Genomic DNA, 26,454 nt, shown 5'->3' with positions numbered 1-26,454 from the left:
TCAGCTCATTTAGGACCTTCCCTTTCCATATGCTGCCTCACATGAGCAGCCCTAGAAAGTTGCCCCCTATTCGGCCTGCCTGCCTTTGTGGGTGAAAGCTGAACAGAATAATCTCCTTAAAAGTTCAGATTATAGGATCAACTTCTGAAATATTTTTATTAGCATCATGTCAAATAAGTGGTGACTTATTTCTAAATTCTAGCCTTACCCTCTCAGACATCACCAAACAAAACAAAACAAAAAAACTACAAGGAGCCCGTCTTTCCTACTGATGGCAAAGTCAACGGGAATCATCTAGCAGAGGTAGTATCTCTTGCTTAGTCTCTTTCTTGCCTCTACCTGCTAAAAAATTTCTTTACCATCAACAATCACCTCTTCAGTTAAGTTGGAAACTCCTAAAAGTTTAGTGGGAAAAGTATGGTGTATGAGTGCAATACCATATGGAATCCTAGAAGTCATGTTAGCATTTCCAATATCTCACTCAAGTTTGAGGTGAATCCTGTGAATTCTGCGAGGGAGGCGGAGGGGGTGTGTTTATTTCGTCTTCAGCCCCTGGACTTGCAAACCTCTGATTGTTCCAGGGATGCTAGGGACAGAGCTGCACTGGGTTCTCTGTTGTCACAGCCCATGGTAAGCTTGATCAGCAAATCAACAAATGAGGGCCTAAAATGCAATCAACTTTCCATACAATAGAAATCACAAGCAGAGAGCCCTACTTAACAGAACAGTGTTAGTGATATCAAAGAAATCAGAAAACATGGCCAATGTCCTCAAAATGTCTCTCTCTATATATATGTGATATACATAATGTGTGTGTGTGTGTTTATGTGTGTGTGTGTGTTTATGTGTGTGTGTGTGAGGGAGAGGGACAGGGAGAGAGAGAGAATGTTTTATAATTGATAAACAACATTTGAAGGACTGATGTGAAACTACCCTTGCCTATACTCTCTGATAGACTATTTACATTAAGCTTCCAGAATAACATAGTACGGGTATATAATGGTAAATAAGAGTGCCCCAAAGCAGAAGGGGAAACTATAATTTACCTTGGGATGTGGCTGTTTGAGTCACAGCAGTGGAGAAATGAGTGGTTCTTTGTGGGCAAGGCACAAGCAGACCTCATGTTATAAGCGGCTGCCGCCGCCATGAAGTTGAAAATAATCGTGAGTTACACGTAGAGTGTTTTATTAATCTTTTGGACTACATTTGCAGACCCAAATCACAGTCACCATCATTGGCGAGGAAGGAGGAGCTTGGGAATAGGGGAAATTATTTTGGCTATGAGGAGTGGCCCTTTGGAGGCAATGGAGAGTGCAAGTCACAATGCCTGAGAGGTGTAGAAAACTTGAACTTGACTCCTGCTTTGCTGTCAGAAAGATCTGGTCTGGTGGGTAGCAGGGGCCACAGGAGCCTCTGGAAGAAGTCTGTCAGAGAGCAGCAATGTCATTATCCCTCCCTCATACTGAGGCAGAAACTCACCCAGCGGCTGATGCCTGACATAGACGAAAGAGTTCAAATCTCCAGGGGAATGGAGCTGACCAAACACAGAGGTCAAGGCAGGCATTGCTCTTCAGAAGGCGGATACCTCAGACACCCAGGCAGGTGTGAGGGAAGGACTTATAACTACCAGAGCTCTCAGGCTCCCAGCTTTAGGATAGGAAACCTCTCCCAAAGCCTGGGCTGGCCCCACAAAAGGCAGACGGCAATCCTGCTTCTTTGAAAACAAGGGATTACAGAGTTTTTGAATTATTATTATGAATATGTTCTTGCAAAATTTGGGAGTTATGGGACCTTAGATCTGTCTGGATGGAAACAATAGCATTCTTTGTGTTCAGCATGTCTGCGCTAATTCCAAAGATTCCCTTCACAACCTTCTACGGGGTTGATTTGTTTTATAATAGAAGCAAGTTTTAAGACTTTCTGAACCAGTATCTCACCTTTCTTGACAATTGTTGCTCTCCCTCTAACAAAGTGTCAAAAGCCCCCAAAGGATGTGTTGTTAAATATATTACTTTTCCCATAAATTTTTTTTCTACTGAAACTTAAATTTCTCAAAGGCAAAAAACATGGAGGCTTCTTGGTAAACTTAGTAAGGTTTATCCTTAATGGAGTTTGGTTTATAAAAATAATGTGCAATTATGTAAGTCGATGTGTTCCCAAGTAAAAGACAAAATGTAATAGCTCTTAATTGTATGGGAAAGCAATATGTTGGGCTTTTTCTGCCTAGGTTTTAAGGTTGATTACAAATTGGCATGGCACCACTTGTAGGAATAGCAACGATATACTGTGTTATGTAACCCAGATCTGTTCTGTTGGCTTTACATCACCAGCTTTGGATCCAGGGTCATGAGACTTTCTCAGGATGGAAAGGTAGTAACCTTATGGCATACAATAACCAAGATAACAAATTAAAAATCTATTTGTGCCTGAACATTTTTCTTTCTTTCTTTTTTTCCACATATGGTATTATGGTTTTAACTCAGTTTGGGTTGGTATTGCAGACAACTCAATTTATCAGCAAGGGCAAAGGAAATTAGTGGTAAGAATAGTCCAACCCACTCAGTAATCCAAAAAGCATTACATGTCTCAGGTTGTCTCCAGTGTTTACCACTATGAATATGAATATTGTTTCTTCACGGCCCGGTTGTAATTAACTCTCTCATTGCCCCTACTTCTTCTCCCAGCTCCTGAAGATTAGTCTCCCAAATGGTTTTCCTGTTCTCTGGTCTTGCTCCATGCTGGTTCATCGTCTACACTGCAGCCAGGATGAGTCTTCTTCAAAGCCAAATCTGCACCTACCCTCTAGTTTAGAGTCCTTTGTGCCACCTACAGATTCATGGCAGATAACGGCTCCCGCTGGCCTCTCCAGTCCAGCTCTCCTGGCATCTTCTGCTTGAAGACCCTTCAGGCACCCTGTTGACTGCAGATATGATTAAGTTAAAGATCTTGAAATAGGAAGACTATCCCGGATTATTTGGATAGACCCTAAATGCCACTTGAATATAAGAGGGAGGCACAGGGAAATTTTATACAAAAAAAGAGAAGGTGGTATGGCCATAGAGGTAGAGATTAGAGTGATAGAACCATAAACCAATGCTATGCCAGCAGCCACCAGAAAATGGGAAAGGCAAGAAATGAATTCTCCTCTTAAGCCTTCAGAGGGAAGGTAGCTCCGCCATCTTGGTTTCAGCCCAGTGAACGTGGTTCTGGGCTTCTCGCCTCCAGAACAGTCAAAGAATACATTTCGGTTGTTTTAAGCTGCCAGGTTTGTGGTAATTTGTCATAGCAGTCACTCCTGTAGCTAATATACTCTCCAAGCTAGGCAGATTCGCACTCTCTGTCCCTTCTGTTCTCGTGGGTTCTGCAAAGCATCTACCTCTTTTACAGATTTAGCAGGTGGTAGTCTGTTATCAGTTGCTTTTTCTACTTCTTCTGAATTCCTCAAGGGTACTTTGCATCCTCAGGTCCCGACATAAAACCTTATATTTATGCAGAATAAATACCAAACGGGTGCATGACTGAATGAATAGCATCTGCTGTGAGCATCCTCCAATTGTCTCTGCCATACTTACCATTTTCTCTCCGACCCCTTGCATTTCATGTCCCTTTCCTCCCCATTGTGTGTTCCTCCCAAGCAGTATCTGCATGTGGTTTTAGGTGGTGCAATCGTTTTATTTTCCCCCTTGATATCTTTCCTCGGTTCAGCTGGCTTGCTATATATTTCTTGCTTTTCTTATTATCATCTCTTTTAACCCTTTTTAAATGAATCCATATTCCTTTTAACTTCATTGAGTCTGTAAAGCAGTGTTTTTTTAACTTCTTAGTTTGAAAATTTTCCAACTTCTAGAAAATGAGGAAGAGTAGAACAATAAATACCACATGTCCTTTACCTGGAAATTCACCAGTTGTTAACATTGTGAAACATTTGTTTGTTCTCTCTCTCTCTCTGTATGTTTTTTTTTCTTTATATTGTAATACATCATTTCGAAGTAAGTTGTACACATTATGAGTCTTTACTCCTAATACTTAAGTATTACAAAGTATTACTAAGAATTTGGATGTTCTCCTGTCCCTTCTTAACTGTTCTGGAGGTGAGGTAATTGTCTGCCAGTTTACAAGGTGAAAATGCAAAACAATCCCAGCTCATTCCTAAGAGTTTCCTGTGACATGGGGTGAACTGAACACCCATTTCTCAGACATGTCATCCCCTTGCAGATTCAGGCTCTTATGGTCATTCCCGCAGGGACTAGTTGACCTAAATCACTCAACTTCTGGTATTTCCAGTACTAAAAACTAAATCTGTCACTTGTATGTTCAGGCATATTTTACTGCCTGGAACAGGAGACATAGCATTATTCCAGTTGCAAGGTGAATATGACTATTATAGCATTCAAAACTAGCTCTGAATCTATGGTTCTTTTGAAGCACACACTAGCTCCACTGGGGTCTGATTCTGAATTTATGTTTTGAAGGCAGAGCCAAGAATATGTTTGAGTTCAAAGTCAGAACCAGGACAGACTATTACCAATTCCACATATCCGTGTTATATCCCACCTCCATCTGGCCAAAACACCCCACCCATGGATTATAGGTCAATAACTTTATGCAAAATATCTAAAGAACACTCTTGGCACAAAAGGTAGGATAGAAGATTGCTATTCCAAATAAAACAAAAACATCCTTGATACTTATCAATGCTGATATTTCGAATCTCATTCCAGATAAATTGTTTACTGTGGCTCCCACCATCTGTTTGCCAAGACATCCTGGGAAAGTCAGGAATTAAGCGACAGTGGTGACAAGAGAGAGCACTGAACAAATTAAGGGCATCTTTCTGTGTGTCTGGCCTATACTTCTAACTGCATTATTGAGCGGTGGAGCAAACTTTCCTTTCGATTATTATCTTCGTTTTATTTGACTTGTGCTGAGAAAAAGAAACAGATTTTGCAATTTTAAAGTTGTAGTAAATTGACAATGACTAGCCAGAAGGTTACTGATTGCAGACGGCAAAGAAATAGTGATTCAGACATGAGCTGGGTGCCTTGGGGCCAAAATTTGCCCGCTTCTAGCTATGTGACTTTGCACAAGTCCCTCTCCTCCTCTGGCCCTCTATTCTCTTTCCTGAGTAGTCTCCAAATCAGCAAGGGGGAGAAAAGGGGTGGGGAAAGGAGAGGAGATCTAAACTCCCACTAATTCTAAAATGCTAGAAAACAGAGTAAAGTAATGATATACACTAGACAACTTTAATTTAAATGGCAGTTTATAAGGATCCGCTCACTGTATGCAAATGATACTCCTGATTGCAGATGAGGATTTTGTAGTCATTAAAGCACATTAACCAGAGCCTCTAATTGGAAACAGCATTTAATACTGGTTACTTCAAGTTACTGTATATTCTTGAAGGTAATTAAACCACCTTTATTTAAAACACTGCAAATTTGAAGTATCCCTCCCCTTCAGTTAGGGGCATTAATGAGGATTTACTGTATTACTACTATTTACAATTATGTGTGAAATGAATTTAATGAGTGTGCAATTAACCTTGAATAATTAGGTAAAGTTTCAGAAAAGTGAAAAATTAGATATACCAAGTTTATCAGGAAACTGTTTCTGACACCTGCTTTAATACCTATATATTATTTGTTCTTTGTTCAATGTGAATTAACCAGATTTTAAATGTCAACAAGCAGCTTTTTATTGCACACTAGTGGAAACCCTTAGTTGTTGAAATTTGAATTCTGGGACAAGCCTGTGTTCTCACAAAAACTGAGGGCTTAGTATATTCAAACTCTAGTGGATTACAAAATACTCCCTTTGAGATCTTCCTAGGACCAAAGGCCAAAATGTACTATTTCTAGACAGTTTATAATCAGTTCAAATAGCATTTAATAAACAACTTCTTTCTGCCAGGTCCTATACCAGTCGTTAGGGTTACAAAAATGAGTTGATGAGTAAGTCACAGCTCTGCCCTCAAGGAGTTTATAGCCTAGAGGGAAAATGAACTTGAACAAAATCATTGCAGTAAAGTATGATGTCTGTAGGCATAGAAGTGTATGAAGACTCAATTCAGAGGAGAGAAGTCAGAAAAGCTAACCTAGAAGAACAGATCTTCTGTCAAAGGAAAGTCAGAGGAAATTGTCCAGAATTCAGTATAAAGAGATAAAGAGTTAGAAATATGATATTGATAGGAAACAAGGAGGTTAGTATTGAAGAGTCTAACATACTGGTAACAGGAGTTTTTTGTGGAGAGAATAGAGAGAACAAAAGGGAGATGACATTCAAAGAAATAATAGTTGAGGACTTAACCAAACTGGTGAAAGACATGAACCCTCAAATTGAGGAAGAATGAGTCCTAAGCAAAAAGTAATTCATATACCGAAAAATTATAGTGAAACTGCTAAATACCAATGACAAAGAAAATCTTCAGGGCATCCTGAGAAAAATGACAGACTATCTGCAAAGGAGCAACAATTAGGTTGACAACCTACTTCTCAATGACAAGCAGCGCCAGGAGACAATGGAATAATGTGGTCAGAGCACTGAATGAAGTTACTGTCAGCCTGCATTTCTACACTCAAGATATTTGCAGAATAACAGAGAACTGGAACTCAAAAGATTTCACTGAAAGAGGTTCTAAAGGTTTCTTCAGGAAGGACACTGAACCCAGAAAAAAAATTAAGATGCCAGAATGTAATATCCAAAAAGTAGAAACAACCCAAATGTCCATCAACTGATGAATCCATAAATAAAATGTGGTATATCCTTATATCCTTACAATGTGGTAGGTCAAAAAGCCATACAAAGGAGTGATACATTTTACATACTTGATACATACTGATACATGCTACACCGTAGTAAGCCTTGAAAACAACATGCTAAGTGAAGGAAACCAGACGCAAAAGGTCACATACTGTTATGAGTCAATTTATATAAAATGTTCACAATAGGCAGATCTATACAGACAGAAAGTAGTTTGGTGGTTGCAAGGGACTGAGAGGAGGAGGGAATGGTAAGTGACTACTAATGCGTGTAGAGTTTGCTTTGGGGGTGATGAAAATATTCTGAAATCAGATAGTGGTGATAGTTGCACAACTCTGAGTATTCTAAAAACTATTAAGTTGTACACTTTAAAAGGGCAAACATAATGGTCTGTGAATCATATCTCAATAAAGCTATTTTTTTAAAAGAGCAGTGATGAGCAAAGAAATAGACATGGTTAAATAAGGCAAGTTATTGATTGTATGAAACAATCATAACAATGACTAATTTGAGGACATAAAAGCAAGGGGGGACTAATATACCATCAAGAACATGTAAGATAGGACAGGAGAGATTATAGTTAAAACAAAGTTTTTATAATGTTCAGGAGATTGGTAATATTGATTAACATTAGAATTTATATCAAGAACGCATGACAAATTTAATAGAGAAACTGTATCACTCATATATTGCTGTTGGGAATGTAAAATGGGACAATTACTCAGGAAAATAGTTTGGCAGTTCTTTTCAAAAACTTAAAATAGACTTACCACATAATCAGCAGTTACACTTTTGGCATTCATCCCAGAGAAATGAACTTATTTTCATGCAGAATTTGTACACAGTGTTCATAGCAGCTTTATTCATACAGCCAAAATCTGGAAACTACTCAAATGTCATTCAGTGGGTGAGCTGTTAAATAAATTGTGGTACGTCCACACCATGGAATACTACTCAGCATTTAAAAGGAACAGACTATGGATCCAACAACTTGGATGAACTTCAAGGCCAATGCCAGTTTCAAAAGTATATAAACTGCATGGTTCCATTTAAGTAGCATATGTAAATTAATATAACTCTAGAGATGGAGAACAGATTAGTAGTTGCTATAGGTTAGAGATGGGGAAGGGGAGATGGGTGTCTCAATAAGGAGGTAACACAAGGAAATCTTATGGTGATGGTACAGATGAGTATCTTGTTCCCACACACACATATACACATACACACACGCTGGTATAAGCTGAACAAGGTCTTTACCAATGCCGATTTCTTGACTTTGATGTTTCATTATAATTGTGTAAGATGTTAACTATGAGGGGAGGCTGGGGGAAGAACACACAGGACCTACCTTTACGTTTCTTTCTTTTTTTTTTTTAAAGATTTTATTTATTTATTTGACAATGAGACAGCCAGCGAGAGAGGGAACACAGGCAGGGGGAATGGCAGAGGAAGAAGTAGGCTCCCAGTGGAGGAGCCTGATGTGGGGCTCGATCCTGGGACTCTGGGATCACACCCTGAGCCAAAGGCAGACGCTTAACGACTGAGCCACCCAGGTGCCCCTACCTTTACATTTCTTTGCAGCCTTCTGTGAGTAAATAATTTCAAAATAGAAAGTTTTAAAAACTTAACAATAATGACTAAAAGAAAATAAGATATGTAACTTCTTAGCCAAAAGAGTGGGGGAAGGAAAAAAGTAAAGAATGCTCAACCAATCCAACAAGATTGAGGAAAGGAGAAAATGAAAACCAAAGAAAAAACAAAATAACTACAAATACAAAAAAAAAAAAAAGATGGTAGAAACAAATGAAAATATATTTATAATCACAATAAATAAAATGGACCAAACTTCCCATTTAACAGAAAGTCTCAGGTTTTGTTTTGGTGTTTTAGTTCAATTATTTTCAATGTATAAAAGACCTGACTAAATATAATGACACAGAAATATTGAAAGTAAATGATGTGGAAAGCGGCAAATATCCAAAGAAAGCAGCGATATTATAGTAGTATCAGATAAAATAAACTTTAAAGTGAAAACATTATCAAGATTAAAAGAGTCAATATATAATTATTAAAGGAACTATTAACTGAGAAGATTAAGCAATCCTGAACTTTTATCTACCTAACACTATAGCACTTGACATCTTTTAAAGCAAAATTCAACATATTTAAAAGGAAAATGGATAAATCCATGTTCATAGTTAGATTTTTAATATACCTACATCGGTATTAAGAGTAGCAAAGATTTGAGCAACGAATTAATGGAGATGGATGGATGGATGGATGGATGGATAGATAGATAGATGGAAGGATAGATAGAGAGCAAAATATATAGAGAATGTATTAACCCAACAATTAAATACTCTCTTTTCAAGCATACATGGAATACTTATAAAACTTGACCATACATTATTAGGTCACAAAACAAATTTCGGTTTATACCATATAGTAGGTCAAAAAGCAAGTATTAATTTACACACAGGATATTTTCTGCCCACAACTCAATAAAATTAGAAACTGGTAACAAATCAATAACCAACACCCCCATTCATTTAGAAATATTTTTAAAAAGACCTTTGAATAAGTCTCCGATAAAAATAATATAATTATGAAATATTTAGAGCTAAATGCCAATTTAAACAGCATGCCCAAAGGAAGCATGGAGCTAAAACAGAGGGTGCACTTACAGGAATGTGTGTAGCTGCGCTTGTGTATATTATTAGATAGGAAGAAAGAGGAAAAACTAATGAGTTAAGCGTCTAAATGAAGAAAGATGAAAAAAATTCAGTAAACAGATAATAAAAGCAAATCTAGGAAGGAAAGAAATTGATCTATATCAGCTTCAGAAAAATGTTTCTTGTCTCTGGAAGAGAGAAGAGACTGTAAGAAAGAGAGCTACACCGGTAGCGTTTTATTTCTTTGGGCCAAAAAAGAAGGTGTAAATACTTTGTGTATTAAAAATTATTGTTTGTAACAATCTCATTGAAATGTAATTCACGTCTCATATAGCTCACTCATTTTAAACGGGACAATTCACTGGTTTTTAGTATATTCACAGAGTTGTATGACCATCACCACAATCAACTTTAGAACATTTTCATTACCCCAAAATAAACCTTCCACCCTTTGGCTGTCATCCCCGAGCCCAGCATCCTTACCTGGCCTAAGCAACCACTAATTTGCTTTCTCTATTTCTAGATTTGTCTACTCAGGACCTTTCATATAAAAGGAATCATGTAACACGTCGTCTTCTGTAACTAGATTCTTTTACATAGCATAAATTTTCCAAGGTCATCCAGGTCATAGCATATATCTGTGCTTCATTCCTTTTTATGGATAAATGATACTCCATTTTTGTATGAATATACTACATTTTATTTATTCATTAGTTGATGGACATTTGAATCACTTTCACTTTTGGCTGTATTATGAGTAACACTGCTATGGACATTTGTGTACAAATGTTTGTGTAGACATGTTTTCATTTCTTTTGGATATATACTTAGGAGTGGAATTGCTGAGTCAAATGGAAATTCCATGCTTACATTTTTGAGGAACTGCCAGACCGTTTTCCAAAGTGGTCGCACCATTTGATAGTTCCATCAGCAGTGTGTGAGGCTGCTGATTTATCTACATCCTGGCTAACACTTCTTATGATTTTTTATTATAGCCGTCTTATTTGCTGTGAAGTAGTATATCACTGTGCTTTCTGTTTGTATTACCTAATGACTAATGACGTTGAACATCTTTTCATGGGTTTATTAGCCATTTGTCTTCTTTGGAGAAATGTCTATTCTGATCCTTTGCCCAATTTTAATTGGGTTGTGTTTTTGTTATGGAGTTGTAACAGTTCTTTACATACTCTAGATACAAGTCCCTTATCAGATGTATGATTTCCAAACATTTTCTCCCATTTTATGGGTTATCTTTTCACTTTCTCAATAGTGTCCTTTGAAACACAAAAGTTTTTAATATTGATAAGGTCCAGTTATTTTTTCTTTTGTTGCTTATGCGTTTGATGTCCTATCTATAAGAATTCATGGCCAAATCCAAGATTATGAAGATTTATTCCTATGTTTTTTTCTGACAATTTCATAGTTTTAGCTCTTAGCTTGGGTCTTTGATTAAATTCTTACATATGGTGTATGATCAACATCTATACCATTTAACATCCTCTTCACAGCACCCCTGGGTTCCAATTTCTCTACATCATTTCCAACACTTACTACTTTCTGTTGTTGGTGGTTTTTTTTAAATTGTAGCCATTCAAGTGGGTGTGAAGTGGTGGCTCATTGTGATTTCAATTTGCATTTTCCTAATGAGTAGTGCTGTTGAACGTCTTTTCACGCACCTATTGGCCATTTGTAAATCTTCTTTGGAGAAATGTCTATACAAGTCCTTTGCCTATTTTTAATTGGGTTGTTAATTTGTTGTTGAATTGTAGGAGTTCTTTATGTATGCTGGATATCAATCTTTACGAGATATATGATTTGCAAATATTTGTTCCTATTATGTAGATTGCCTTTTCACTCCATTAATAGTGTCCCTTTTTGAACAGAAGATTTTAATCTTGATGAAGTCCAGCTTATCTATTCTTTCTTTTGTTGCCTGTGCTTTTGGTGTCATAGCTGAGCAATCATTGCCAATTTCTAAACACTCAGCCTGGTGGTGTTTAAACTACTCATTGAATGATTTAAAGAACTGAAGTAAGTTGTTTCTATTCTACAATTTACTGTTATAATTATGGAAGATTTCATCATCATCCATTCAATCCCAAACTTCTTCTGAATCTTTATTTTCCTGATTATTGCCAAATGCATTCGATTATAAATTGAAAGCATGGAAATAGCACAATTTATTATGATACAGTTTTTCCCCATGAGGAATAGTGATCACAATTATTGCCAAGTGCCTTTATTAGGAAAAGAAAATTCTTAACTGATTAAAGGCTAAGGATATTATATATCAACTATTAAATGGGTTTTCAACTTTTCTGCTTCATTTTTTAAAAACACTGAATTTCACTTCAGCACATATAATAAAGTTCTAAAACTTCAAAGACATTTTGCATTCTGAAAGGGTTTCTTGTGGTTATAATATTCATTTGAAATTCAAATAACTCCTTGGAATTTGAAGCTAGCTAGAAGTTATGTACTGTAAAAAAAGGGGGGGTATCCCTGATACTGTTGCTAATTTATACTGCCACAAGATATGACACCTTTGTACCTAGATAGGAGCAGCAAATGCATCTTTTGAAGTCATCAAATAGTACATAGCACTCTCTATAGTTAACATCTTGGCAACGTGTAAGGACTTATTTTTAAATCTCTTTTTAATTCTTATTTTAAACCATTATACATTTTTTCCAGCAAGTATTTTTCAAGAGCCCCTAATTTTGTAAAGTAGATGATGTAGATGGTCCAACAGAGGCCTAAGACATGGTCTTCTTCCCTCGGACATCCCTTGCCATCCATCCATAGAACATAATGATGCACGTGACAGTATAAAAGAAGAAATAAAAAGAAGAAACAAAAGCATTTGCCATTTAGAGTCTGAGAAAGTAAGGATGGGCTGAGGTGGTCTGAACGGGTCTCAAGAAGGGGCAGAGGTCCTCAGCAGGCCAGGAGGGTGAAGTAGACTGGAATGGGCTGAGGAAGGGCGCTGTTCTTTCTAGGCGAGAGGGGAGACAGGAGCCAAAGTGTGATGGACTGGAGAATGTCGTGTGCCAGGTACCTGAGGTAGAGGTTCCATTAAATATGTTGTGGCCAATTGTCAGCTCAGGATGAGGACTGATTATGGGGAGCTGCTATGATAGTTTTATATTCGACGTGGCTATCTGTAGAGAAACACTGTGGGTTCTTGATGAGAGGAGTGGTGGGAAAATGTAGTCTGTCTCCCATGGAGATCATAGAACTTTAGAAGTAAAAGGATTTTGGAAACATCTTATTCAACATCTTCTTGTTTCCTGAGGCCATGGAGCTGAAATAACTTGCTCAAAGTCAACGGTTAGAAAATAGCAGATCTGAATCTCAGACACATGCTTTCATTCCAAGGCCAGCGATCTCGCCTTCATACCACAGCCCTCCAGAATATAGTAAGAGAAAGGAGCGAGGGAGACCAGATGGGCAACAATTATGTCCATACTTGAGGCAATGAACACCACGATCAGAGACGTTGCTAAGAGAAGTCAACAGAAAGGACAAATAAGGAGCACCTTAGGGAGCAAAAGTCAGAACCTGGTAACTATATATTCTTTATTTGAGCCAATGAGGCAAATATCTAGAGAATTCAGTAAAGGATTGCGCTAGTTCTAAAAAAAATAATATTTGACTAAAGTGAAAAAAACAGATCCTGGTAAAACCACTATTCACAATCCAAACGACCATGGCAAATGGGTGCTAAGTAAGTATTTGCTGAATGAACAAGCACATGAATGAATGTATCAACTTAAATTTTGTTGGTTTTGTTTTGTGGGTTTGGTGTTGTTTTTTTTTTTTTAATTTAGAAGTATCTTACAAGTGCTATTTTAAAAAGAAAACATTTTCTTTTACAGATTCACCTTTTGGGAGTCTTGCTAGCCATTTTAGGAAATTTGGTAATGAGTATTTCCCTAAATATTCAGGTAAGAAGTAGCTTATTTTTCTAACTCTATAGTTTGATCCAGGAACACATTATGACTTTAAGAGGCCTCCGTTCCTTCTTGGGATCCTTCCTCCACAATGATATACAAATGGTTACATTTTACGACCTCACTGATGTAAAGACACACACAGTCTAGTCTGGACTGCATTCACTTTGTTCTTCTGATTTTAAAGGAAATTCAATGTTTTTCTGGGCCTCTTGATAATATTACATGTCCGAGGCAAGGTGCTTTGGTGGCTTGTGAATTTGTACCACAAATTTGTACCAAAGATGTTCATAATCTTGGCATGATCCAAGATTTATTTTTAATGTTCTGTGTTTTCTTATTTTTTTTTATTTTTTTAAAAAGATTTTATTTATTTATTTGACAGAGATAGAGACAGCCAGAGAGAGAGGGAACACAAGCAGGGGGAGTGGGAGAGGAAGAAGCAGGCTCATAGCAGAGGAGCCTGTTGTGGGGCTCGATCCCGTAATGCCGGGATCACGCCCTAAGCCGAAGGCAGACGCTTAACCGCTGTGCCACCCAGGCGCCCCTAATGTTCTGTGTTTTCTTCTAGTACTTTTATTATTTTTTTTAAAGTTTTTAAATGTAATTTAGAATGGTACGTACTTCTTAATAGAAAGTAGGCTCAGGCATCATCAAATCAATAAGGAAATAGGGCTTTATTTCACGGCCAATTTTCCAGGAATGTAGATATTTCCAGTACAAAGAAATACTCTGACCGTGTATACACAAGCATCTATCACCCCGACCCCCACTAGCAAAACCTCTGCCCTACTATGTTTATTGTGGTAGCTGCTTTGACTCATACATTTAAATCCCTTTTCAGAGGGGCTTTCTCGAGTAATGTTTATTTTGGCATCTGGGCTTTTTCGACAATCTAAAGGAAGCGTTGTGGTGCGGTGGACTAAAAAGACACTAAATTCTTTTTTTTAAATAATTTTTTATTATGTTATATTAGTCGCCATACAGTACATCCCCAGTTTTTGATGTAAAGTTCCATGATTCGTTACTTACGTATAACACCCAGTGCACCATGCAGTACGTTCCCTCCTTAATACCCATCACCGGCCTGTCCCAATCCCCCACTCCTCCCCTCTGAAGCCCTCAGTTTGTTTCCCAGAGTCCATAGTCTCTCATGGTTCATTCCCCTTTCTCTTTATCCCCCCTTCATTCTTCCCTTCCTTCTCCTACTAATCTTCCTGCTATTTCTTATGTTCCATAAAGGAGTGAAACCATGTGATAATTGTCTTTCTCTGCTTGACTTATTTCACTTAGCATTATCTCCTCCAGTCCCATCCATGTTGCTGCAAATGTGAAATCGTTCCTTTTGATGGCCGAGTAATATTCCATTGTATAAATGGACCACATCTTCTTAATCCAGTCATCTGTTGAAGGGCATCTCAGCTCCCTCCACAATTTAGCTATAGTGGACAATGCTGCTATGAACATTGGGGTGCATATGGCCCTTCTCTTCACTACATCTGTATCTTTGGGGTAAATACCCAGTAGCGCAATGGCTGAATCATAAGGTAGCTCAATTTTTAACTTTTTAAGGGATCTCCACACTGTTTTCCAGAGTGGCTGTACCAACTTGCATTCCCACCAACAATGTAGGAGGGATCCCCTTTCTCCACAACTCCCCCCCACATTTGTTGTTTCCTGCCTTGTCAATTTTTGCCATTCTAACTGGCGTAAGGTGGTATCTCAATGTGGTTTTGATTTGAATTTCCCTGATGGCTAATGATTTTGAACATTATTTCATGTGTCTGTTAGCCATTTGTATGTCTTCATTGGAAAAGTGTTGTTCATATCTTCTGCCCATTTTTTTTATTTGATTATTTGTTTCCCGTGTATTGAGTTTGAGAAGTTCTTTGTAGATCTTGGATACTAATCTTTTATCTGCAGTGTCATTTGCAAATATCTTCGATTCTTCACACTGCTCATCTTTGGAGAGCAATTACTGATACTAATTTTACATTTGTGAGAATTAAGCAACATTCTTATGTAAGGAAGGCCCTTTCCATGCAAAATTCTCTGTCGATTGCCATCACTTCTGCAGTTAATAGGTTTGGAACAAGCAGAAAACCATAATAATTGCTCTGTAATAATTGGCAAATAAACTTAAAAACCATGATGCGAATGCATAGGACCAAAAATGTTCAAGGCAAGTTTTAACTGGGTAGAAATATTTTCTTATTTGCATTCTGATTTACTCCTAGAAATATTCTCATGTCCAGATGGCGCACCGGGAACACCCAAGGCCCTACTTCAAGAGCGTGTTGTGGTGGGCTGGAGCCGCGCTCATGGCCGTGGGGGAGACGGGCAACTTTGCAGCCTACGGGTTTGCTCCCATTACTCTCATCGCTCCGTTAGGCTGTATGTCTGTTACAGGTGAGCAGTTTCTCTGTGTTTTGACAAATAGAATTTTTTAGAGATCAGAATAGTTGGCGAAACAACATATAACTTGAACAACACATGAATAAAAGAAGAAAGTCTACTTCCTGTTTTCTTAGCACTTTAACTTGGCACAATTACACTGATTTCACTGATCCACCATCATGCTGCCATGTTACCCATGAAGAAACTGGCACTTTGTAACTGTAGTATTATGTTTAAAAGCTTGATTTCCAGCGTCTGCATCTTAATAAATTAACAGTAACAGCAAATGTAATAGCATGCTTTTTAAATTATTAGTGAATTATCTAAAAACATTCGTAATACATTGCATTTTATTCATATGTTAGACTGACATTATGTGTACTTAGAGTGTTTGATGCCTAATCTTGACTCCATAGTTCAGTATCTCTTTTACATTAAGAATTAAATGTGGCGGGGGGGGCACCTGGGTGGCTCAGTTGGTTAAGCCTCTGCCTTCTCCTCAGGTCATGATCCCAGGGTCCTGAAATGGAGCCCACATCAGGCTCCCTGCTCAGCAGGGGGGCGGGGCTGGGGTCTGCTTCCCCTCTCCCTTTGCCCGTCATCCTTGCTTGTGCTCGTTCTCGGTCTCTCTCAAATAAATAAATAAATAAATAAATAAATAAATAAATAAATCTTTTTTAAAAAAAAAGAATTAAATATTGGAGCACCTAGGTGGCTCAATCAGTTAAGCATCTGACTCTTGATCTAGGCTCAGGTCATGATCTGAGGGTTGTGGGATCCAGCCCTGTGGGATCCAGCCCTGCGGGCTCTGTGCTGGGTGTAGAGCCTGCTTAAGATTCTCTCTCTGTCCTTCCCCCCTCTTTCTGCCCCTCCGCCTGCTCGCATGCTCACGCTCATGCGTGCCCTGTCTCTTGCTCTCTCTCTAAAGAACCATGAGAGACTATGGACTCTGGGAAACAAACTGAGGGCTTGGGGGGGGGCGGGAATGGGATAGGCTGGTGATGGGTATTAAGGAGGGCACGTATTGCATGGTGCACTGGGTGTTATGCGCAAGTAATGAATCACGGAACTTTACATCAAAAACTAGGGATGTACTGTAGGGTGACTAACATAATAAAAAATTAAAATTAAAATAAAATAAAATTAATCTTTTTTAAAAAGAATTAAGTATTGGTTATTCTACATTACTATAAGAATGTGTAATTTTACAGTAATGTCACAATTAACCTACTTTCAAAATTTAAACGATTTACTAAATATATCTAGGAAAGAGAATATGAGATGTTGCTAAAGACTTAAAAAAAAAGAGCAAGAATCACTGCTAAAAGGATGAATAAATTTTCTAAGCCTTAGGATCAATAGAATCTTTTTAGTTTTCCTTCTTATTTGCTGCTATGGAAACCGCATGTTTTTGAATGCCTGTGAATTTGAAATTTCCAGTGAAGTAGGAACAAGTTGATGGTTATTGTCTGGTAACAACTAGATCAAGCGTAAGAAGCACTCACATGTCCCAATTTTAATATTTCTCCTAAAAATATCATATTCTTAAAGAAAGCATAGTTTAAACTGAAATGTATATTCAAAAAGAATTGTATTGTATTTTGAAAGTAGTTCCCCCTTTCTAATCACTCAAAATATTCAAACAAGTAGTTTCCTCTTTTTAATCACTCAAAATATTTAAACAAACAAAAAAAATCACTCAAAATATTTTACTTAAAATACTTTCATAGTATACTGTAGTAGAATATTTAGCAAAGAACACTTTTTCAGCTTTCTAGAAATTGCTCGGTTAAAATCGCCATCCTGTTACTACTCTGAATAGGCACACAATTTACGTAATCATTTACCAGTTTTAACATTCTAATAAAATGAGCAGTTTTAGTATATCTTCTCTTTTCTACACGTACCATGTACATGGACATTGTGGATTTCTTCTTTCTTCTCAAAATCTGAGGAATAATAGATAAAAGATCTAGTTATATTGTCACTTTGGGACCTCTCAGGCCCCAGGTGTTCTGAAAATGCTGTATTATTCTTCGTAATGACTTTATATTTAGAGCTAGTTTTCATTTTTATTTCTTGTTTTGTTTTATGCTTAGCTTCCATGAAATAGATTTAAAAAAAAAAAAAAGCATCCAGGAATATAAACAGACACCTGGGGGAGGGTTGAGTGTACCACATCGTAATGAAATTCTTCATTTATCTCGAGTCTCCCAGGTACTGGGAATCCTTTTTTCTGGGAACAAGAAAAAGAGAGCTACTCCAACTCGCTTGAAGAAAGGGGAGTATGGCTGGATTCATTACAATGATCAGAGATGTCACAGAAATGAAATACAGCCAGGCCCTGTGGGACCTAAAGTGAGAATTTGGAAGTTGCCAGAGATTACGTGTCCCTTGATCCCCCTTGCAGACCTTCAGAGAAGCTGCCTGTGAAGTTGCTCATCTTGGCCTCACTTGCTCAAAGCTCCTATTAATAATAGGAAGCTTAAGTTTTCCCACTCACCTTAGACAGTGTCCTGTCCTCCCCAAGTCCCCATGGGCCAGTCTACCTATCTTCAAACTCTGAGCCCACTGGTTTGACGGATGGGGCTTTCTTAAAGCTATAGATCATTTTTCTTTGTGTGCTCTTAGCCCCAATTAATATTTCAATGTTAGAACTTTTTAGCAACCTCCCTCTCTGCCCATAAAATGATTCAAAGAAGTAAAAAATACAGCCTCAAATACAAACCATTTCCTACTTTACAATCTTTGCAAACAGTAATATATGCTCATGAGTAATATTCCCACAGCATTCCTGAGCTGAACTTAGGTTATTGTGAAGTGTTTTGAGTGAGTTATGGACCATTGGTGATTTGAGAATGTTCCCCAGAACAAACCCTTACCACCCTGAGATTCCTTATAAAGATTCTAGAAACTCTAAAGGACCTGAAGCAAAAAAAAGAAGTATTTTTGAAATAGCCATATCATATGGCTCTGTCTACAGATGAGGCAGAAGAGTGTCCACATTTTTCTGTGCTGGAACTTTTTCCTCTTATTATTTCTTGGGAGATTCATGAAAGGAATCAGACTTCCTTCTGAGTGAAAAAAAAAACAAAGATATTGTATATTGCATGGAATGGGAGTTTGCATATTTTTTTCTGGTCTTTCTTCTATATTTTGTTGTTTTTAAAATTGAAAAAGAAAAAGAAGAAGAAGAAGAGGAAGGAAGAAAATTAAAATCCAGAACAGCTTTAAAAAAAGCTGGAGTTCCAAAGTAGGGTAGGTACCGTCTTCCATCTTCCTGCTCTGCTTCAGGTTCACATCAGCACACCGTGCTCCTTTCTCCCCTCCGGAAGTAAGGAGAGATCCCGTGTAGGTAATCCTGTAGTCTTATCTCCCTGCACACAATATGCCAGGCCTAATATATCAGACCTGCTGTCTCGTCTTACCTCATCAAAATTCCTTCTCCCTTTGTAACTTCAATCGAACACATTGTTCTTAGGACTAGTATATGAGAAACACTGTGTTGAAGCATTATGGCTATTTCAGTTTGGGCTTTTCCCACATTCCTGCCTGCATCCATCTTCCCGTCTATCCTTTCCTTCCCCTGCCGTGTGTGCTCCGCCGTGCCTCACTGCCACGCTCACCTTGAAGCAGCCATCCCTCAAGCACCAGTTTTACCGGTGGGTCCAGAGGTGCTCTGAGAGACAGAGCTCCACGATCAAACAGACTTCCGCGCTATTGGATGTTAGATGCTAGCCCGGTTTCATGAGTGCAGGGCTTTGCGGGGCGCACCCAGGACGGGCCCACGCACACTGTGAGTCTTTCAGAGGCAGAGGCAGTAGGCCAGGGTTCGAGAACCTGCCGACCACAAAGTGTTTTTCTATGAAGCATCCTCAAAGGACAGCAGTTCTGCAGAAAGCCCTTCAGGGAATTCTTAAGGCAGTGCTCACATTAATAATTATCCAATCGCCACTGCCTGGCTCAGGGGAGCTATCTAGCCTCTCTGAGTCTCAGGATTGGATAGTGGGGAATAATCCAGGCAGATCTGAATGCCCAGGCCTGGGGCCAGCATTTTGAGAATGTCAGAGCCGTAGTATCCCTGTGTCACCTTGCACTTTTACCCTATTTTTCTCACTGCACAATAGGTCCAAATTCTGACGAATATGCTCTTTATACTGGCAGTGTGGTTAATGCTGGATGTTGACTTGTGTTTGTGTTTCCATTAATTAAGAAAGCTTAACTGATGTTTTTCTTCTCTCTTTTTTTTTTAAGATTTTATTTATTTATTTATTTTAGAGAGGGAGAGAGAGCAAGCGAGTGGGGGGAGGAGCAGAGGGAGAGGGGCAAGCTGACTCTGCACGCACTGAGCATGGAGCCCAACGCAAGGTTTGATCTCACAACCCCGAGACCATGACCTAAGCCGAAATCCAGAGTCGGATGCTTGCTTAACCAACGAGCCACACAGGTGCCCCTTAATGGATGTTTTTCAATTTCGTCTATAGCCTAGGCTGGATATTTGTCCCAATAAGACAGAGCAGTTGAATGGTCAAGAGCATGCGCTCTGGGGCCTCACAGGGAGCTCTAGGGTCCAGATCTCAGTTCTGCCAACCGGAGAGCTCTGTGACCTCCACACCAGTAGTTTAAACAGGTTTATACCTCAGATCCCTAATCTGTAAAATGGAGATAAAAAAGAGTTCTTTCCTCACAAGTTGTCCTCAGGGAAAAACAGGGTAAACACAAACACCTAAGAACAGTGTTGGATACAGTCTACAGTGTTTGACATAGTGACAACACTAGTGTTTGACATAGTGACAACACTAGTGATTGTCACTGTGATTTATAATAATGATTATCACTCAGAAACACAGCACACTGTTCTTTATAAGGGCATCTATTCCCCAGGCCCCAAAAGGTAGCTGATGATTAAATTCTCTAAAATGGAGGAGCCAGGTTAAGAGAAGCTTTTTATTTTCTTATCCATGTAATGGTTAATTTTCAGGGAACAGAAAAGTAGGGTCCTCACAGCTCATGTGTTCAACCGTTGAGCAGCAATTACCCTTTGACTCCTCCACGTGCTCCCTACCAAAACATGTTGGAAAATATCAATTTCCAAATAACGTACCAAGACAAAATAATTAACGTGCACACACACACACACACACACACACACACACACACTTGTCAGAGGAAAACATGGCGGCATAAGATGTGTGTGTAACTTTGTATCTTCTTGCTCTGGCTTTGTGGCACTTTTGTGTACTTGCTAATTAACTTCAGCGAGGCTGAAGGACAGATTTCTTTCAGGCCTAACTGCAATTTGAGAATGTGTTTTTGGAGAAACTATTATACCAGAAATCTAGTAAAAAGAAATAAGTTGGATATACTGAGCAGTTTGTAATAAAATTTTAAAATACTACTACTCCTTCCCTCCGCAGAAGGCCTTCCTTAGCTTCCAGAGTAAATTAAAGAGGCTTATTCTCTGTTGCCTTAGCACCCCACGTGGGTCCTCTTCTTGTCTATGTGGTGCCTTTTTCTGAATAGAAAAAGGTAGCATTTCTCATGATACTTTATTTCTGTTTGTCTGCAAATCATCATAATTAGTACAATACACTTTGGTGCCACCTGTCCTAAAATTGTCCTGAGAAATATACAAAGCAGCAAGATAGGAGATGTGGGTGGTGCTTCCGCAGACATTGTGTCTTTGTGCACTGTGCCACCTGCTCAACCCCACACGGCAGTCCTGGTCCTACATTCCCCTCCATGACTTCCATCATTCTCACGATGCCCTGCTTAATGTCCTTCCTCACCTTTTAACTGAGACCCAGGAGACGTGACTGTGTATGTCTGGTTGCTTTCCATCTTCCTTCTCCAGGAAAGCAGAGTACAGGGAAATCATACAATACAGCTTTGTAGACCTGGTTTGAATTTGAATTTTGATAAAATGAGGATAGGATGTTCTGTTCTAGCGTGTTAGAAGACAAAAACACTTGCTTAAAAGCACAATAGTTAAGCATTTCATTGCAAGGAACTCGTGGATATTCACTTCTGTACATACTTAAAAGTTTATAAGCTTGTCCTTTGGGGACAATCTAACAAGTTAAATTATTTGTGTATCTGCAAAGTGCAGCCTTACATTTAACGTTTTACTTTTTCTGCTCATCCTCATGACATATCTATGCTATGCCTAAGCGTTGAGAGATGGTTAAAAATCATACAACCATCAACAATCAAAAGAATTGAAGTCAAATGGAATTAAGGAGATTCATGGTCAAACTTAGTCTGTATAAAATTAATTTTTCTGGGAGTGGCAAAGGAGACTGTTGCAGGGGCAGGGAGGAACAGAACATAATGAAAGCACCAATGACATTTTTCAGTTCTATATCCCTGAGTGTATTGATTTAAAGTTCTAAGAGAGTTCATAGAATACATCACCCTTTTCCAAGTTAAATTCAGGCAGTACTTGAGAAATAATGGTAAGAAACAAGTACTGAATGGGCATCCACCACATCAGGTAATGTATAAGACACATAAACTTGCTGTTTTACTTCATTATTGCCCAGATGAATAGAAGTGGGTAATGAACAGCCTAAACTTGAGATGAATTACGTGAGATCAAACACTTGGAATTTTACACGGAATGATAGAATCAATAGCAACAAGATCTCCTTGGCCCTGGAATAATTTCCTAAGAGAAGTAGTCACCGTGTGACTGGGCTAGTTCGGATGATGGTTGGAGAGCCAACTGCACTGAGAAAATGAGGAGAGAATGAGACACATGACCGATAAGTTTTTTCCATCTCCAACTTTTCCCTAACATGCTGGCTTTGGCTCAAATGGAAATTCATGATGTGGAATATATGTTGTTTCGTGTATTTCTCTTGTGCTGTGATGGAACTGTGAGCTGAAATGTGTCTGTAATCCATTAGGCGATGGTCATAGTGTAGCCAGAAAGCCCTGGTGAGGCCTTTTGGAACTCTAAAGAAGTCATCTCAAGCAGAAACTTTGGTCTCCAAGATTTTTATTAGAAACAAATGAAAGGAAACATAAACAGACCAATAAGCAAGTGACCTGTAGCATTCCACAAGCCTAGATGCTGCGAATTCTCCCGGTCCTTCAGAGCCCCGTGCTTAGTGCCAGCCTGGATGAGATCACTGGAGCTCCAGGCCACATGGGCTGCCTGTGGGCGCTTCACACAGGCATGTATTTTAATGTTGGAAATATGCAGAAAAGATCCCTTTTTTTTGGTGGCTTGCTGGGTTGTCTGCTGTAGCAGATTTGTCCCCAAACCAGCCTAAATAAATGTGCAGGAACTGCTCATGCACTCGGCTGAGAGCATTCCTAAAACCTAAAAAGCGCTATTCGAAAGGTCTTTTCCACTCATCCTGATTTTTTGAGAACACCATGAAGTATTTCTAGAGACATTGCTCCTGATGAAGTAATGTGCTATTATATAAATTTATAATACAGAGTTAATCTTCTCAGTGATGGAGTCTTTACTTTTTTGGAGTCTTTTCAAGTTTAATCACTAATGTGTGTCAAGAAAAATGTAGAAAAGAATGATTATTCTTAATCCAGGTGAACTTCCTTATTTGAAATTATACAAATTACCCATGAGCAGTTTCTTCAGTATCTTCAATAAATGACAATAGCAATTTTTTTATTAACATAAATTACTTGACACTTGTATTCCTGCCAGTATGGTAGGACAACTTTTTTCTCTACAAAGAAGCATTTTCCAACTGTCACATCCTTAGATTTTCAAATCCTAACTCCATGGGGTATGTTGTAATTGACATATGTTCCTTCTACAATTCTACAACTAAGGGGGAATGATGATTTTGGGGGAGTTGGTACCTCCATACAATTACAGTTGATTGAGCCTGGGAGCAGGCTCAATGTGTCCGCATGTTTGAAGCTTGATTGTGAGTGAGGGGAAAGTGCTTCAGTGGTTTGCTTTTTAGCAGTGCAATAAAGTTGCCATTATAAATGGTCAGAAACCACAAGCCAGATATTTACATGTGAGGATCTGTTTGTAGCATTCTTATATATAAATATGTTCTTTTCATGGGCTATTTTTTACAAAAGGGTTTCCTTTACTACTTTGTCTTCCACTTTCCTATAGTATAAAAAGATACCCTGGTTTCTCTTCAGATCATAGAGGTTAAACAATAAATTGGATAACACTAATTGAAAATTGATGAAATTTTCACTGTGGGCTAGATGAGATTTCAAAAACTGGTATCCTATAGGTCAGATCTGACCTTTCCTGTGTTTTGTTTGGCTTAAACAATGCTTTTAAAGAATATAGATTAATTTCCCATGTTTAAAAATTGGACCATGACACACAAAAAGTGGTTTGCCTTAAAAAATCAGATTTGGTAGTCCTGGACTTGCATTTGGCTAAGGCTGAATTGTGGCTGCCACCTTTCACTGACCTTGTATATTCTAGGTCACCATGGCCCCACTGCTTCTCATAGCTACAGCAACCTGCCCTCATCCTACCAGTCCACCACCCACAGCCCACCACCCTCGTCACCACACCCCATCACCCTTCATTGCCCCAGCCCACCACCTTCGTTATTTTGCCCTCTGCAAAGGATTGCCTAATTGGCCCCATTGGCATTTGAATTTGTAACCCATTGGACCAAAGGTTTTTTTGGTATGTTTTTTACAACTGAATCTGATAAGAATATTATATCCATAGTCACAGTTGAGTAAAGTATACCTGATTGTTTAAATTTTGGGTTAAATTTTCCTTTTAAGAAGTGGTTACAATTGTATGAAAAAGAATAAAATACCTAGGAATAAATTTAACCAAGGAGGTAATAGACCTGTATACTGAAAACTATAAAACACTGATGAAAGAAATGGAAGAAGACACACATAAATGGAAAGATAGTCTATGCTCAAAGATTGGAAGAATTTCTTATTGTTAAAATGTCCATACTACCCAAAGCAATCTATAGGTTCAATGTAATCCCTATTAAAATTCCAGGGCCATTTTTCACAGAGCTAGAAAAGACTATTCTAAAATTTGTATGGAACCACAAAAGATTCCAAATAGCTGGAATCTTAAGAAAGAAGAACAAAGCTGGAGGCGTCATGTTCCCTGGTTTTGAACTATATTACAAAGCTATAGCAATCAAAACTGTATGATATTGTCATAAAAACAGACACAGATCAATGGGCCAAAATAGAGAGCCCAGAAATACACCCAGGCAGATATGTATAATTAATTTACTATAAAGGATCCAAGAATATACATTGGAGAAAGGTCAGTCTCTTCAACAAAAGGTGTTGGGAAAACTGCACAGCCACATGCAAAAGAATGAAACTGCCCCACTGTTTTACACCACAAACACAAATTAACTCAAAATGGATTAAAGACTTGAATGTAAGACCTGAAACCATGAAACCCCTTGAAGAAAATGTAGTTTGACACTTGACACTAGTCTTGGCAATGATTTTTTGGATTTGACACCAAAAGCAAAGGCCACAAAAGCAAAAATGAACAAGTCGGACTACATCAAACTAAAAAGCTTCTGCACAGCAAAGGAAACCATCAACAAAATGAAAATGCAAGCTACTAAAAGGGAGAAAATATTTGCAAATCATATATCTAATGAGTCATTAGCATCCAAAATATATGAAGAACTCACATAACTCAATAGCAAAAACAACAAATGACCCAATTTTAAAATGGGCACAGGATCTGAGTAGACTTTTTCAAAGAAGACATACAGATTGCCAACATGTATATAAAAAGATGCTCAAATCACCAATCAATAGGGGATTGCAAGTCAAAACCACAGTGCGATATCACCTTACACCTGTTAGAATGGCTGTTATAAGAAAAGATAAGTAACAAGTGTTGGCGAGGATGTGGAAAAAAGGAACCCTTGTACACTGTTGGTGATAAGGTAAATTGGTGTAGCCACTTTGGAAAACAATATAGAAATTCCTCAAAACTTAAAAATAGAATTACCATATTATCCAGCAATTCCACTTCTTGGTATTTATCCAAAGAAACAAAAACAGTGACTTTAAAAGATATATGCATCCCAGCATTATTTACAATAGCCAGGGTATGGAAACAACCCAAGTATCTCTCAGTGGATTAGTAAAGAAAAATGAGGTATACATACACAATGGAATATTATTCAACCATAAAAAAGAATGATCTTACCATTTGAGATAAGATTTCACTGCTAAGTGAAATAAGTCAGACAAAGACTAATACCATATTACCTCCCTTCTATGTGAAATCTAAAAAACAAACAAAAAAACAAGCTTATAGATACAGAGAACAGATTGGCGGTTGCCAGAGGCAGGGAGAGGGTGGGGTGGGTGAAATGGGTAAAGGGGGTCAAAAGGTACAAACTTCCAGTTATAAAATAAATAAGTCATGAGATGTAATGTACAGCATGGCAGCTATAGCTAATAATACTGTATTGCATATTTAAAAGTTGCTAAGAGTAAATTTTAAAAGTTCTCATTATAAGAAAAAAAATATTCTGTAATTATATATGGACTGATGTTAACTGGACTTAATGGGGTGATCATTTTGCAATATATGTGAATATCAAGAGATGTAACACAATCCCTATCAAAATACCAACATTTTCCACAGAACTAGAACAAATTATCCTAACATTTGTATGGAGTCACAAAAGAACCTGAATAATAAAACA

The 26,454-nt window shown here is 38.2% G+C and overlaps 1 protein-coding gene across 1 annotated transcript in view; it reads left to right on the top strand.

The window, feature by feature from the left end:
- The window catches only part of NIPAL2 (NIPA like domain containing 2), a 71,551-nt gene that overhangs the window by 7,235 nt on the left and 37,862 nt on the right, over positions 1 to 26,454 (top strand). Inside the window, exons 2-3 of the mRNA XM_040626057.1 lie at positions 13,310 to 13,378; positions 15,622 to 15,793. Coding sequence (XP_040481991.1) covers positions 13,310 to 13,378; positions 15,622 to 15,793 — 241 coding nt within the window. The remainder of the gene's footprint in view (positions 1 to 13,309; positions 13,379 to 15,621; positions 15,794 to 26,454) is intronic.

The sequence above is a fragment of the Ursus maritimus genome, unplaced genomic scaffold, assembly GCF_017311325.1.
Source record: "Ursus maritimus isolate PB19 unplaced genomic scaffold, ASM1731132v1 scaffold_9, whole genome shotgun sequence".
NCBI classification, from domain to species: domain Eukaryota; kingdom Metazoa; phylum Chordata; class Mammalia; order Carnivora; family Ursidae; genus Ursus; species Ursus maritimus.
Note: the sequence above shows the minus strand (reverse complement) of the source record. Positions and strands in the feature narration are given on the sequence as shown.